At 44.4% G+C, this 17,087-nt stretch overlaps 1 protein-coding gene across 2 annotated transcripts; it reads right to left on the bottom strand.

Moving 5' to 3' along the window:
* Window position 1: 1 nt before the first annotated feature.
* LOC109883590 (transmembrane protein 138) lies at window positions 2–7,078 on the bottom strand. Of its 2 annotated transcripts, XM_020475619.2 has the most exons (6): window positions 6,937–7,078; window positions 5,766–6,188; window positions 3,236–3,458; window positions 2,927–3,098; window positions 2,703–2,778; window positions 2–2,257 (listed from the first exon to the last, which is right to left on the bottom strand). In XM_020475619.2, the coding sequence occupies exons 3-6, from the start codon at window positions 3,361–3,363 to the stop codon at window positions 2,145–2,147; spliced, it is 489 nt and encodes a 162-aa protein (XP_020331208.1). In that variant the 5' UTR covers window positions 3,364–3,458; window positions 5,766–6,188; window positions 6,937–7,078; the 3' UTR covers window positions 2–2,144. The 2 variants fall into 2 exon arrangements, with proteins under 2 accessions (XP_020331208.1, XP_020331211.1); XM_020475622.2 differs by lacking the exon at window positions 5,766–6,188.
* Window positions 7,079–17,087: the final 10,009 nt, after the last annotated feature.

Here is a 17,087-nt window from a genome sequence, read left to right as displayed (position 1 = left end):
AAGAAGTTTTGAATCCACTGTGAAGGACACGACTATACTCTTGAGGGGAGGACCTTTACATTCACCTACTGACTTGACACTCATCGATCACTTATCTATTTCCGGGTCACATTCACCAACTGACTTGACACTCCTCGATCACTTATCTAGTTCCGGGTCACGGAGCAGAGCCGGACAGAGGATGGGTCACATTCACCTACTGACTGACACTCCTCGATCACTTATCTATTTCCGGGTCACATTCACCAACTGACTTGACACTCCTCGATCACTTATCTAGTTCCGGGTCACGGAGCAGAGCCGGACAGAGGATGGGTCACATTCACCTACTGACTGACACTCATCGATCACTTATCTATTTCCGGGTCACATTCACCAACTGACTTGACACTCCTCGATCACTTATCTAGTTCCGGGTCACGGAGCAGAGCCGGACAGAGGATGGGTCACATTCACCTACTGACTGACACTCCTCGATCACTTATCTATTTCCGGGTCACATTCACCAACTGACTTGACACTCCTCGATCACTTATCTAGTTCCGGGTCACGGAGGAGAGCCGGACAGAGGTGACTGGTCAGGCCTAGATCCTAACTGTAAGGCCACTGGCTGTACCTTCAACAGACCACAAGAGGCTGAGAACCACAGGTTACAGATCTGTCTTTCTAAATGTAACATACAGCAGTATATAAGGCCCAGGGGGGGGGTGAATTACATTTCAGAGCACTGGGACCTATTTGTGGAGGCTATTCTGTGAGAAGTGGTGCCTTAAAACCCAGATGAATCTTTGGAGGGAAAATATTATTCCTCACTCTCTAGCCCGGTGCTGGATGATCAGCCTGGTATTTTATAGGCTGAAATCCAGATCTGTTTTATGCTAACATTCCACTCTGCAGAGAAGAATAGGAGAAACTCCCCAAATACAGGTGTGCCAAGCTTGTGGCGTCATACCCAAGACGACTCGAGGCTGTAATCACTGCCAAAGGTGCTTCAACAAAGTATTGAGTAAAAGGGTCATATGGACACAAGAGTGGAATGTTAACACAGGTCTGGATTTCAGGCGAGCTATTCTGTAGTTAAATTATGTTATCGTCTTAGTAAGTGGGGTTACTTCCTTTATGGTTTGACCATTTCAAATTCAGATGAGTTAAGAAAGAAAACAAAATCCACAGAGAACCGGCATTTTTTTTAAATAAAATAAAAAATATATAAAAAGTGATAGATTGAAAATTTGAACTTTGAAAACAAATATCCATCAACTTTGTAAACAGCACATCTTATCTACAGGACAAACTGAACCAGAGGCTCCATTCAATGTGTAGTGCAGAAGATCAGCATTATAGCGTAGACTTTCCTTCACGGTAAACGTTGCTCCCAACAGGAAATGACCTTGATGCTACAACACAGACTGGATTGAGTCGAGCCCCAGGACTTCCCCTCTCTCACCTGAGAGGGAACCAGTAACAACTCTTATACACTGTTGTTCACAGAACCAGGCGTGCATCCCAAATTGCATTACATTCCCGATTTAGTGCACTATATTAGGGAATAGGGTGCAATTTGGGATGCTATATTTATTCCATCTTTAGTAAAAACACTAAATTAATAGCTGTCATTATGAATGTACCGTTTAAAAAAAAATATCTGCCTCAGATTGTCCTTTAGTGTCTTGTATACTTGTTACAACATTAGTCCATATTCGTGTAGTGTGGTACATTGACTTGATCCATCCTGCTGTACAAACCCATTGCAGTTTCTCACAATAATGGTCATTTCTTATTGGACAAGGACAGGGAGTCCCTCCCTGTTTCAGTTTAATGGTCATTTCTTATTGGACAAGGCCAGGGAGTCCCTCCCTGTTTCAGTTTAATAGTCATTTCTTATTGGACAAGGCCAGGGAGTCCCTCCCTGTTTCAGTTTAATGGTCATTTCTTATTGGACAAGGACAGGGAGTCCCTCCCTGTTTCAGTTTAATAGTCCTTTCTTATTGGACAAGGCCAGGGAGTCCCTCCCTGTTTCAGTTTCATGCCTAACGAACATGGCTCACTCAGGCAAGTGAGTCACCACAGAGCCTGGCAGGCCTCGCCTGGTAATAAGTCCTTGGGGGGGGGGGGGTGTAATCGTTCCTTCCGTTTCCTCCTCCTCACTGACGAGCTCTGACGAAGGCATCCCTCAGCCAGACAGAGTCCTGATACAGCCGCGGGTCGCCCAGACACTCTGCTGTTCGTTTGTAAACGTAGAAATACAACACTGCAGCTGTGGAATAGAACAACAAGTTACACGACTCACAAACTAAAATAAACCAACATGTGGTTTAGTATTAGTCTCGTGAAAAACGGCTACGTTAACTAAGTAGTCTCGTGAAAAACGGCTACGTTAACTAAGTAGTCTCGTGAAAAACCGCTACGTTAACTAAGAAGTCTCGTGAAAAACGGCTACGTTAACTAAGTAGTCTCGTGAAAAACGCTACGTTAACTAAGTAGTCTCGTGAAAAACCGCTACGTTAACTAAGTAGTCTCGTGAAAAACCGCTACGTTAACTAAGTAGTCTCGTGAAAAACCGCTACGTTAACTAAGTAGTCTCGTGAAAAGAAGCGACCCACTTATTACGCCTCAACAGGCCGATACACAAGGCTGAATAAACCTAAGTCATGCTGGCAAGAGACCAGTGTGTGGGTCTTTCTTTTCATCAGAGAACTTACCAACCCTCTGGAAGACGAAGAGGACACGCAGGCCGTTCGTCCAGATGAAACGATTCGATTCCAGCCATCTCAGGTTCTAAAAAAAAAAAGCTAACTAAATAATAGCAGACGTGATCAAATGTTTATAAAAACTCAACAGGTGTGAATGTCATTTTTCTGCTGACAGTTACTGTATAATCCTTGTGTGTGTGTGTGTGTGTGTGTGTGTGTGTTTCTGCACGTACCACTACCCAGCAGTGAAAGGAGATGCTGAGGGTGAGGTAGATGGCAGACAGCACCAGCAAGCCTTTAAACCTCTCCAGTAGCAGAGAGACCAGACCGACCTGGAACACGTACGTGTTGAACATCATCAGCAGAATGATGATCACGTTGAACAGGATGGCTATATCCTGGATACTGGAACACACAGGTTATAAACACACAGTTACAATCCCAGTAAGAACATCTAACAAAATGTAAGTAAAATAACTAGCTATTAAATATAATGTTTTAATAACTACAACTACAAATAACTACAAAAACAATGTACATACATGAACAGCACTAGCTGGATGACGGGCGCTGCCCTGAGCAGCTCGCTGAAGGAGTTGACGAACAGGTCATAGGTCAGCAGACCCAGCTGGACCAGAAGGACCAGCGAGTAGTTGTTGGTCTGGAGCATGCTAGGGGGTAAGTCTGGCTACATAGCCCAGGAACACCTGCACACAGCTGGGATGAACTTCACACGTTCACAGCCTCTAGCTTCTCCGTCTCCGGCTGCGTTTACAGACAGACCAAGTATGAGAAAAAAAAATCTCTCTCCAGTAATTGGTCTTTTAAACAATCAGCTCTGAAAACAGATCAAAACAAATAAAGCCGAATTGGGCTGCCTGTGTTGCTCCGTAGTGACAGCTATCCGAGGGGACACTACGACTAAAGCTACAGCTAGCCAGCTGCACATTCCAGCTCAAGCTTCATCCGTACTACAACGGTGGATATTGCTAGTCCGCCTGCTGCTAACGCTAGCAGACTTATAACTGCGCTTGCGTGGTTGAACACCGCACTCTTCATTGGGACAAAATGTTGAAACGTCAAGCCAAGGGGAGAATCAGTGCTGCTAAGTCGAACACAGAACTCTTCATTTGAGATAACGCTGAGACATCAATCCGAGGGAGAATCAGTGCCACATTTTTATGTGAAATTAAAGTAAAGTTATCTTACGATTTCAGCAGGCTACGGTGTGAAATAGGCTTTTAGAAATACCTTCTTTATTTTATTACTTATTGTTAACGTCGTCGGTGGTGATGTGCTTCTCAATGCACAAGCACCTTTTCAGGGATGCAAACGGGTGAGGGAACAAAAAAAGGTGACACTTTTTTTTTGCGCTGAAACATGCAGAAAAAAAACCCTGCGAGGAGGAAATGCAGGTTTTAACTAATTAAACAACACAAAATATGATCTACACAATCTTTCAGTCTCTGTGTGTAAAATACAAAGTGGTTCGTGTTGAACCGAACTCATAGCAAAAAAAATGTGAAGAAAACAATCTAATGTTATTTGTTGCCGAGACTTCACTGCAAATGACACTCAAAGTCTTAAGGAGAAAAAAAAAACATATTTCCCCAAAGAGGGAATGTGTGTGATGTTCCTTTCACCTCCATAGTTGCCTCCAGCTTAAACCAGGCCCAGCTACACTTCATCCCTGAATCCACTTATCTCCATAGTTGCCTCCAGCTACACTTCATCCCTGAATCCACTTTCATCTCCATAGTTGCCTCCAGCTTAAACCAGGCCCAGCTACACTTCATCCCTGAATCCACTTTCATCTCCATAGTTGCCTCCAGCTTAAACCAGGCCCAGCTACACTTCATCCCTGAATCCACTTTCATCTCCATAGTTGCCTCCAGCTTAAACCAGGCCCAGCTACACTTCATCCCTGAATCCACTTTCATCTCCATAGTTGCCTCCAGCTACACTTCATCCCTGAATCCAAGCAACACTTAATTTTCACTTAATTCTCTCAATCTGAAAATTAACCACACATTGTAGAGGGAAAACATTAGTTAAGATCGTGGCTAATTTCCTTAAGTTTGTGGCTTGAGTCAAATACATTCAGTGACACATGGAATCAAATACTTACTATAGAACAAACTTCACGTCAGGATAGGCAACCGAAATGAATAAGTGTGTGTTATAAACAGAGGGAGTGAAATGTTGGCAAGTAATAAACATTTCAGAACAACTATGACCGAGTTATTATCCTTACACTTGAACAAAAATACTAGTTGAAGACATGGGAGAGATGACGAATTTTGTCAAAGACATTTATTTATAGACTAATACAAAATCAGTAGCGGATTTAGGTACGGGCAAAATGGGCAGCTGCTCAGAGCGGCACGGCCCTGATATGGAGGGTTCGCCCAGGGCGGCATAAAAGCTAGAACCGCCACATACACCTTGAAACAAATAGCCAAACCGAAAACTGCAGACAAAAAATGCTTTGTTCTTAACTGACTTGCCTAGTTAAATAAAAGTTATTTTTTTTTAAAGACCTCTTCGTTATCGTTCAGGGGACGCGCTGCTGTAACTGGCAAGCTGTCTCTCCAGAGCGCACGCTGATGCTGTAACTAGTAAATTGGTTGCCTCTGCTTTGCATTCTGTTGTTATGCAAACGATTGGCTGAGTCTTGGATACAGCCAGTATTGCGCCAAACGTACATCACTTGTTCACTTATAGCCAGTAGTGATCCAACCCCCCCCATCGCAAGTTGTACTGTGCGTGAAGTTTAAAATGCATTCTGTTATTACTAATAGATATTTTAACATGAATATATCTTTCACACCAAAAAAAATTGAGTAATAAAATATTTCATATCGGTTGTCTACCTCAAAATGAAGGAGATGACCCTCAACTCGTGGCTCAGACACTTCATTCAGGATAAATGGAGTAAGCCTGCCCGGGAGCAGTTTAGCACTGAAGGACTTGTTGCCGACATTAACACATACCTGGCTAAAAGGTGAGCCACTTTTGTGGAACCGGAGTTGACCAAAGTTACCTCGCTAACTCCTCAAACCACATACTTACTATAGGGCTTTGGATTTCAGTCCGTCGACCTTGTGGTTGCTAGCCCTTCAGGCTACCCGTCTCCCCACCTTGAGCCTGGTAACCAGCTTTACTTTGGTTTCCACAATCCACTGATGTTTAGATGCCTTTAAATCTTCATTTAGTATTAAAAAAACATTCATTCAACTCCTAATTACAGTCAAATTCCATGTTCTGTTAAAAAAAATAAACTACTCAGAGGTCCTTCCATCTTCTTCGTTCCTGTGCAATTTCACCAGTGTTCAGGGACGTAGGCTGTGTGCTTGTCATCCAGGCAGAGAGCCCTTCAGTCCTAAATCTGCTGGTAGCCAAACTGAACAGATGGGACTGGAGTCACTTTGAGATGAGAATACAAGACAGGTTCAGCTTCATCATGATCTTCCCAATCTAGCTATCTAGTCCTCCCTGAAATGAGATGTGAAGAGTTGTTTAAAATGGTTGGTTTAGGTTTGGACAAGGATTCTGCCATATGGATTTAAAATGATAAAAACGTCTTGACAATAGTATTTCAGAGCTAAAGATAACCTAACCATTATCCCTGCTGTCCTCCCGTTCTTCTGGTCAAGAGCCAAAGCGCTGTGTAACTAGTTAACGCAAAGTAGTGTGAACTAAACCTGTTACACAGGTAAACAGCCAAGGAGAGGTCACGGTAAGGATTACAGATTAAAGAAAATGATGTGCCAAATGGCATCCTATTGACTAATGCAATTATTTCGTAGTCACGCGGGTGTCTGTGTAGTAGACACCACTCACCGTCTGTTGTCGTTTCTTGGCTGCCATCCTATCTAAACTGACGTTACGCCAAGCTAATTTTAGCTGACTAGCATCAAACGTTGTTGTGGTTCACATGATCTAGGAATCAGAATCAAGCCTAGCGAGAGCCAAAACAAAACACTTGGGCAGTTAACCTCACAGTTCTTACAGACGGACTATTAGCTAGCTAACTAGTTACATCTTAAATGATAAGTAGTGTAACGTTAACGTTCGTAAAATACAATGCTGAGTTACAAAACGAACTTTAGCTAGGGACCCGAACAAATAGCAAGCATGCTAACGTTCGCTAGCTAATTATCATGCGCCTATGAGGGGGAAAACGAAGTTTGCTTTTTACTACAAGATAAAACATAAAATAAAAACGTATAATGAATGTTACCTTTTTTTTACGGGTTGGACAAAGTATTGAGCCGTCAACGTCGTCTAGTTCATTAGCTAGCTTAAGCCAAAGGCCGTGTTTGCTTTGCGGGCTTTTCTTCGAATACCATGGAAACGCCATTTCCGTCCTGAAACCCGGAAATAAATCCCCTCTCGTTCGTTCAGCCATCCCCATGGTAACAAGATGAATAGGAAAAAAGAATAGGACATTTTTGGAATTATAACGTCTACAAAAAAATAAGGTATTGAGGTTAACACAGGAGATCGTATACGTTTTGTTTTGTTCTATGAGATAATAGCAGTCAGTTAACGTTACCTTAATGAATTATGAAGCCTTTGTGTTTTTTAAAGTTTTTTTTTAAATTACATATATTCTTTAAAATGCACAAACACTAATGTTAGCCGATGAAGATTCTCATAGAACAAAACGTATTAAATACCCTAAGCCTGTGTTTACCACATACTTTATTTTCGGTATTTATTTCTCCCCGTAACCTTTAGAGGGGGAATACCGCCCTCTCCATCCTGGTCATGGATAGAACGAATACCGATTTTTGTAAAAATGTACGTCATACTCCCGTTCACTCTAAACGAGAGTTTGTGATTGACACAGCGTCGTATTCTACAAGACTGTGCTTGATTTCCACAGAAACACCTGTTGGCTACAATTCGCCAATAAAGAGACCGAGCACAACATTACATAGTCATTTTGCCCTCGTAGAATTTAGAGGGCCGTGTGTGGAGGTTCTGAGTACTGCTGTTTTTCTGTTCTACTTGACCATTATTGCACCCACCTGGTGTCTCAGCTCTACCAGTCCGTGATTGGAAGAATTTAAATATTTGTATTTCTTTTCATACACTAACTGGCCACCAGATTACAGAAACTATAGCAATACAACTGAAGCAATGGAATAGCAATAACTATAACGTTAGCAATGGGAATATAGCCTGAGAGATACAAAGTCATTTTTTGACTTTTTGGACTGATCCAATGAACCATTTTATTTATGTTCAGTATTTTATATCAAGATTGCACAAATGTGCCTAATTGGTTCAATAATAACTTTTTATGTTCAGAACTGTGCACTCTCCTCACACAATAGCATTCACTGCAATAGCCACTGTAAATTGGAGAGGGCAGTTAGATTAACAAGAATTTAAGCTTTCTGCCAATATCAGATATGTCTATGTCCTGGAAAAGGCAAATAGTCTGGGTAGCCATTTGATTAGCTCTTTAGAAGCCTCTTGGACCTAGACTTGGCGCTCCGGTGCCGCTCAGTAGCGGAGAGAACAGTCTATGACTAGGGTGACTGGAGTCTTTGACCATTTTTAGTGCCTTCCTTTGACACCGGCCTGGTATAGAGGTCCTGGATGGCGGGAAGCTTGGCCCCAGGTGATGTACTGGTCCGTACGCACTACCCTCTGTAGTGCCTTGCGGTCGGAGGCTGAGCAGTTGCCGTACCAGGCGGTGATGCAAACAGTCAGGATGCTCTTGATGGTGGAACCTTCGCTCTCCTAATATAAAGTTCAAGCCTCTCCACCCCTCTCCATTTCTTCTCTCCTCTCTTTTTTGTCTCCTCTCCACTCCCATACATTTTCTCACTCCTTTCTCTGCTCCTGAAAAGCAGATGGGATGTTAGACCTACCCCCTATGCACTTGTGGAGACGTTTGGATAGGCGTAAGTATTATGATAATGGCTGATATAACCCTAACCCTTGTTTGTTTGGTTAGTGTGTAGTCCTAGATGTGTTTTTACTATGGTGTTTTGTATGTTAGGATGTGTTATGTATATTTAGAACTTTGAACATTGTTATCGTCAGAGTATAGGGACATTAGTTACTAAGGAGACATGAGGGGTGGAGCCATAATGAAGCTTGGGGGAGGGGCTGAGTGCAGGGAAAAACAATAATTTGTGACAGTACTGTCGTGCATTTGGCTATGCCCGGATTAAGTGATACGACATGCTATTCTATAAAATAATTTCTCCGTAATTAATATTACCTGATTAAGCTAATCATGTAAATAATTAACTAGAAAGTTGGGGCACCACGAAATAATGTTTATAGAGCTGTTATCTTCCGAATAAACTCTTAAAGACCTGGTCATCTTTTACATCAATAGCAGTCAATATTTAATCATCACGTTATTCAGTCTCATCTGAAAGTTGTAAATTCTTGGTTATCTTCACAAACCCTGGCTAACAAGTTGAATCAGCAATATATGAAATTTTGTTTAATTATTTATTCACTAAATATCTAGATAATCAGACAGAATTCCATCTGCACAGAATGAATCATACCTTGATTACAAATTGTCATAAAGGAAAACGTCCCTTGCGGACGGAACAGATATGACAGCTGGTTACACAAAGAGAGGGGGTTGGGTTTGAGTGAAAGAGCGGGAAGACTGAGGAGCAAAAAGGTTTTGTGTCTCTATCGGGCCGTAGGCAGCTATGCTATCATAAATACAGTATCTTATGCATTCTAAATAACCGCCCATTTGAAAAAGGAAAATGCTATAAATATTTAATCTGAGCTTCGGTAGATTGGTCATAGATAGAAGGCTGCGTGGTCCAGCATGTATCTCCGGTCCTCTGAAGAATGTCTAGTGGTGAACTGGACCGTGGTAGAATGGGTACTCTGTCCGTCCTCTCCTAGCCCACGTCAACAGTTGCTGCGCTTATGCAACGGCTAGAAGGTATCACTTCTTTAGTGAATAAGAGTTCAAAGTTCATAACAAGTTGCCATACTTTAAGCTCATGCTATATTCTGGCTGGTATAGTCGAAATTCATCCTTTCGGTGTGTTGACTGTCAACTTCACGTTGAGATTCAATACTAATTTTGTTAGGTTCCTGTCATTCACCCAGAGCTCACGCTGAGGTTGGCTTAGTTCTGTAGGTGATCTTGTCCTTCTTAACACAGGGACCGCAAGTCCTCACGTCCTTGGAAAAGGAAGTTGAATTTTCGTCAACGTGTTTATATAGTGGTGAAAGAAGGGCGTGTTTCATAGTTTACAACCAATGTCTGTTCACTTGGGCGGGGCCCCTGAGTGAGCAGAGTTTACAACCAATGTCTGTTCACTTGGGCAGGGCCTCTGAGTGAGCAGAGTTTACAACCAATGTCTGTTCACTTGGGCGGGGCCTCTGAGTGAGCAGAGTTTACAACCAATGTCTGTTCACTTGGGCGGGGCCTCTGAGTGAGCAGAGTTTACAACCAATGTCTGTTCACTTGGGCGGAGCCTCTGAGTGAGCAGAGTTTACAACCAATGTCTGTTCACTTGGGCGGGGCCTCTGAGTGAGCAGAGTTTACAACCAATGTCTGTTCACTTGGGCGGGGCCTCTGAGGGAGCAGTTTCTCTATGACAAACCATTCTCTCATTTAAGAAGCAAAAAATTACATTTCATAGTTTCATATTTAAACATTTAAATTGCTCAACAATTCCATGTGAATCTGATAACTAGAATGTGTCGACTTTCCAAGATACAGTTTATGTCATCCTGTCATTCGCAGTAATGTCTCAGACAACAACTGATCTGAGATCATATTCATTGAGTACCGACGCATATTTTCAACTGGTTGGATTACCGAAATATGGTTCCGTTTCCCCCACCTTTTTGATGTCACCAGAATCTCTATGTTACAAAGGCTTTACAAATCAAATCAAATCAAATCAAGAGTCAACTCTATAGAGTAGAGAGAGAAAAGGGGAAAGGTATTTATGGGGGTCATAAACCTCCCCCATCAGGCCAACGTCATGACAGGACTGATAAGAGGAGAAACCGTTGAAAGATCATATCACTTAGTTCCCTGTATAGCAAGAAAGATGTTTAGAGATAAGGAGGAGACTCCACCCAAAGTGGGGTATGAATAACCACCACAGGGGAAGCCATGTCTGACTCTGAATTACAGCTGTGTCGATCCTTTGGGACGAATAAACTTGGTTTAAGCTTCTCTCATGTCCGTGAGTTATTTGCTCTGAAAATTAGAATTTAACAGTGTGTTAACGCCCACAGATGTTTTAATCTTACCTTGTTTTAATCTTACCTTGTTTTAATCTTACCTTGTTTTAATCTTACCTTGTTTTAATCTTACCTCGTTTTAATCTTACCTTGTTTTAATCTTACCTTGTTTTAATCTTACCTTGTTTTAATCTTACCTTGTTTTAATCTTACCTTGTTTTAGCTCACCTTGTTCTACCTCACCTTGTTTTGGCTACTAGTCCAGGGGTATAGGTTACTAGTCCAGGGGGTATAGGTTACTAGTCCAGGGGGTATAGGTTACTAGTCCAGGGGGTATAAGCTACTAGTCCAGGGGGTATAGGCTACTAGTCCAGGGGGTATAGGTTACTAGTCCAGGAGGTATAGGTTACTAGTCCAGGGGGTATAGGTTACTAGTCCAGGGGGTATAAGCTACTAGTCCAGGGGGTATAGGTTACTAGTCCAGGGGGTATAGGTTACTAGTCCAGGGGGTATAGGCTACTAGTCCAGGGGGTATAGGTTACTAGTCCAGGGGGTATAGGTTACTAGTCCAGGGGGTATAGGTTACTAGTCCAGGGGGTATAGGCTACTAGTCCAGGGGGTATAGGCTACTAGTCCAGGGGGTATAGGTTACTAGTCCAGGGGGTATAGGTTACTAGTCCAGGGGGTATAGGCTACTAGTCCAGGGGGTATAGGCTACTAGTCCAGGGGGTATAGGCTACTAGTCCAGGGGGTATAGGTTACTAGTCCAGGGGGTATAGGTTACTAGTCCAGGGGGTATAGGCTACTAGTCCAGGGGGTATAGGCTCCTAGTCCAGGGGGTATAGGTTACTAGTCCAGGGGGTATAGGTTACTAGTCCAGGGGGTATAGGCTACTAGTCCAGGGGGTATAGGCTACTAGTCCAGGGGGTATAGGCTACTAGTCCAGGGGGTATAGGCTACTAGTCCAGGGGGTATAGGTTACTAGTCCAGGGGGTATAGGTTACTAGTCCAGGGGGTATAGGTTACTAGTCCAGGGAGTATAGGTTACTAGTCCAGGGGGTATAGGTTACTAGTCCAGGGGGTATAGGCTACTAGTCCAGGGGGTATAAGCTACTAGTCCAGGGGGTATAGGTTACTAGTCCAGGGGGTATAGGCTACTAGTCCAGGGGGTATAGGTTACTAGTCCAGGGGGTATAGGCTACTAGTCCAGGGGGTATAGGCTACTAGTCCAGGGGGTATAGGCTACTAGTCCAGGGGGTATAGGTTACTAGTCCAGGGGGTATAGGCTACTAGTCCAGGGGGTATAGGTTACTAGTCCAGGGGGTATAGGCTACTAGTCCAGGGGGTATAGGCTGCTCTGCCTATCAGGTCATTGATTCAAGCAGTAGAATCAGATTTTAAAAAACAGATGAAAATACACCGTATGGAACAGCGGGGACTGTGAAGAGACACACACACACACACACACACACACACACACACACACACACACACACACACACACACACACACACACACACACACAGCCACCCACACACACACAGCCACCCACACACACACACACACAGCCACCCACACACACACACACACACACACACACACTCCCACACCCCCACACAGCCACCCACACACACACACACACACACCCCCACACAGCCACCCACGCACACACACACACACACACATGGATCTTTTAAATATATGATAGTGGATTAGTGGCCTGAGATGAAATGTAATGTCTTGTAATATTTTAAATTGTATATAACTTCCTTATTAATGTTGCTGGACCCCAGGAAGAGTAGCTTCTGCCTTGGCAGGAACTAATGGGGATCCCTAATAAACCCCAGGAAGAGTAGCTGCTGCCTTGGCAGGAACTAATGGGGATCCATTATAAACCCCAGGAAGAGTAGCTGCTGCCTTGGCAGGAACTAATGGGGATCCATAATAAACCCCAGGAAGAGTAGCTGCTGCCTTGGCAGGAACTTATAGGGATCCATAATAAACCCCAAGAAGAGTAGCTGCTGCCTTGGCAGGAACTAATGGGGATCCATAATAAACCCCAGGAAGTGTAGCTGCTGCCTTGGTAGGAACTTATAGGGATCCATAATAAACCCCAGGAAGAGTAGCTGCTGCCTTGGCAGGAACTTATAGGGATCCATAATAAACCCCAGGAAGAGTAGCTGCTGCCTTGGCAGGAACTTATAGGGATCCATAATAAACCCCAGGAAGAGTAGCTGCTGCCTTGGCAGGAACTTATAGGGATCCATAATAAACCCCAGGAAGAGTAGCTGCTGCCTTGGCAGGAACTTATAGGGATCCATAATAAACCCCAGGAAGTGTAGCTGCTGCCTTGACAGGAACTAATGGGGATCCATAATAAACCCCAGGAAGAGTAGCTGCTGCCTTGACAGGAACTAATGGGGATCCATAATAAACCCCAGGAAGAGTAGCTGCTGCCTTGGCAGGAACTTATAGGGATCCATAATAAACCCCAAGAAGAGTAGCTGCTGCCTTGGCAGGAACTAATGGGGATCCATAATAAACCCCAGGAAGTGTAGCTGCTGCCTTGGTAGGAACTTATAGGGATCCATAATAAACCCCAGGAAGAGTAGCTGCTGCCTTGGCAGGAACTTATAGGGATCCATAATAAACCCCAGGAAGAGTAGCTGCTGCCTTGGCAGGAACTTATAGGGATCCATAATAAACCCCAGGAAGAGTAGCTGCTGCCTTGGCAGGAACTTATAGGGATCCATAATAAACCCCAGGAAGAGTAGCTGCTGCCTTGGCAGGAACTTATAGGGATCCATAATAAACCCCAGGAAGTGTAGCTGCTGCCTTGACAGGAACTAATGGGGATCCATAATAAACCCCAGGAAGAGTAGCTGCTGCCTTGACAGGAACTAATGGGGATCCATAATAAACCCCAGGAAGAGTAGCTGCTGCCTTGGCAGGAACTTATAGGGATCCATAATAAACCCCAAGAAGAGTAGCTGCTGCCTTGGCAGGAACTAATGGGGATCCATAATAAACCCCAAGAAGAGTAGCTGCTGCCTTGACAGGAACTAATGGGGATCCATATTAAACCCCAGGAAGAGTAGCTGCTGCCTTGGCAGGAACTCATGGGGATCCATAATAAACCCCAGGAAGAGTAGCTGCTGCCTTGACAGGAACTAATGGGGATCCATAATAAACCCCAGGAAGAGTAGCTGCTGCCTTGACAGGAACTAATGGGGATCCATAATAAACCCCAGGAAGAGTAGCTGCTGCCTTGACAGGAACTAATGGGGATCCATAATAAACCCCAGGAAGAGTAGCTGCTGCCTTGGCAGGAACTAATGGGGATCCATAATAAACCCCAGGAAGAGTAGCTGCTGCCTTGGCAGGAACTAATGGGGATCCTTCATAAATACAAATACCTTTATTGTGCATCGTTGTAAACATGAACTAACTTACCATTTGTGTTTCCCTCTTCTTATCACTCGCATGTTTATCTTGGTTCTCCTACCGACCACCGGGAAGGGGGTTCCATCATAAGGAACATATTTGATTTCCCAATGCAAGTTGTTTCACGATGCGAGATCTGAGAAGTTTAACAAATGACACAAGTTAGAATAGCCACATTTTTTTATTAACTAGGCAGTTAAGAACACATTCTTATTTTCAATGACGGCCTGGGAACAGTGGGGCAGAACTGCCTGTTCAGGGGTAGAACGGCAGATTGTCAGCTTGGGGATTTGAACTTGCAACCTTTTGATTACTAGTCCAACCACTAGGCTACCCTGCCGCCCCATACAAACAGCATGTTGTATTCCTGCCTGTTAACGAACGGCAGATTTGTACCTTGTCAGCTTGGGGATTTGAACTTGCAACCTTTCGGTTACTAGTCCAACGCTCTAACCACTAGGCTACCCTGCCGCCCCTACACTCTAACCACTAGGCTACCCTGCCGCCCCTCCACTCTAACCACTAAGCTACCCTGCCGCCCCTACACTCCAACCACTAGGCTACCCTGCCGCCCCTACACTCTAACCACTAGGCTACCCTGCCGCCCCTCCACTCTAACCACTAGGCTACCCTGCCTCCCCTCCACTCTAACCACTAGGCTACCCTGCCGCCGCTCCACTCTAACCACTAGGCTACCCTGCCGCCCCTACACTCTAACCACTAGGCTACCCTGCCGCCCCTACACTCTAACCACTAGGCTACCCTGCCGCCCCTACACTCTAACCACTAGGCTACCCTGCTGCCCCATACAAACAGCACGTTGTATTCCTTCTCGCATCAACGCTCTCTCCTCCTCTCACCTTTTCCCTCCACTTCGCTTGTGGACTTCAATGTACAACACATCAGCTGTCTGAGACCAGGCAACAAAACCTTTCCAAGTTAAACCTTCATATCATGACCGCAGCTAGCTCACCATATTAGCTAAAGTAACGTCATAGTCAACATAGTAATGATGCCTTACAGTGTAGTAATCAGTTTAGCAGTTTAGCAGCTAGCATAGCATCCCTCTGTTATAGCCAGCTAGCTAACATAGCATCCCTCTGTTATAGCCAGCTAGCTAACATAGCATCCCTCTGTTATAGCCAGCTAGCTAACATAGCATCCCTCTGTTATAGCCAGCTAGCTAACATAGCATCCCTGTTATAGCCAGCTAGCTAACATAGCATCCCTCTGTTATAGCCAGCTAGCTAACATAGCATCCCTCTGTTATAGCCAGCTAGCTAACATAGCATCCCTCTGTTATAGCCAGCTAGCTAACATAGCATCCCTTTGTTTGAGCAGGCTAAACTACCTTGCTGCATTTGCTAGATAAGTAAGTGGAAGTGAAAAAAAACAACGAAATCAAGCTCTCTCTCTCTCTCGCTCCTTCATTTTTGAAGAAATGAATTTGTTAAAATCTGTTCTACCATTCTCTTTCTCTCTCTTTGAGTCAACTACTCACCACATTTTATGTAATGCAGTGCTAGCTAGCTGTAGTTTATGCTTTCAGTACTAGATTCATTATCGGATCCTTTGATTGGGTGGACAAGATGTCAGTTCATGCTGCAAGAGCTCTGATAGGTTGGAGGATGTCCTCTGGAAGTTGGCACAATTACTGTATAAGTCTATGGAAGGGTGTGAGAACCATGAGCCTCCTAGGTTTTGACCATCTCGAATCCCACCGTACCTTCTCCGCTGTGCAATCTGGTTTCCGAGCCGGTCATGGGTGCACCTCAGCCACACTCAAGGTACTAAACGACATCATAACCGCCATCGATAAAAGACAGTACTGTGCAGCCGTCTTCATCGACCTTGCCAAGGCTTTCGACTCTGTCAATCACCATATTCTTATCGGCAGACTCAGTAGCCTCGGTTTTTCGGATGACTGCCTTGCCTGGTTCACCAATTACTTTGCAGACAGAGTTCAGTGTGTCAAATCGGAGGGCATGCTGTCCGGTCCTCTGGCAGTCTCTATGGGGGTGCCACAGGGTTCAATTCTCGGGCCGACTCTTTTCTCTGTGTATATCAATGATGTTGCTCTTGCTGCGGGCGATTCCCTGATCCACCTCTACGCAGACGACACCATTCTATATACTTTCGGCCCGTCTTTGGACACTGTGCTATCTAACCTCCAAACAAGCTTCAATGCCATACAACACTCCTTCCGTGGCCTCCAACTGCTCTTAAACGCTAGTAAAACCAAATGCATGCTTTTCAACCGGTCGCTGCCTGCACCCGCATGCCCGACTAGCATCACCACCCTGGATGGTTCCGACCTAGAATATGTGGACGTCTATAAGTACCTAGGTGTCTGGCTAGACTGCAAACTCTCCTTCCAGACTCATATCAAACATCTCCAATCGAAAATCAAATCAAGAGTCGGCTTTCTATTCCGCAACAAAGCCTCCTTCACTCAAGCCGCCAAGCTTACCCTAGTAAAACTGACTATCCTACCGATCCTCGACTTCGGCGATGTCATCTACAAAATGGCTTCCAACACTCTACTCAGCAAACTGGATGCAGTCTATCACAGTGCCATCCGTTTTGTCACTAAAGCACCTTATACCACCCACCACTGCGACTTGTATGCTCTAGTCGGCTGGCCCTCGCTACATATTCGTCGCCAGACCCACTGGCTCCAGGTCATCTACAAGTCTATGCTAGGTAAAGCTCCGCCTTATCTCAGCTCACTGGTCACGATGGCAACAC

The sequence above is a fragment of the Oncorhynchus kisutch genome, linkage group LG10 (assembly GCF_002021735.2).
Source record: "Oncorhynchus kisutch isolate 150728-3 linkage group LG10, Okis_V2, whole genome shotgun sequence".
Taxonomy (NCBI): domain Eukaryota; kingdom Metazoa; phylum Chordata; class Actinopteri; order Salmoniformes; family Salmonidae; genus Oncorhynchus; species Oncorhynchus kisutch.
The sequence above is the reverse complement of the archived record's forward strand: the minus strand, read 5'-3'. Positions and strand labels throughout refer to the sequence as shown.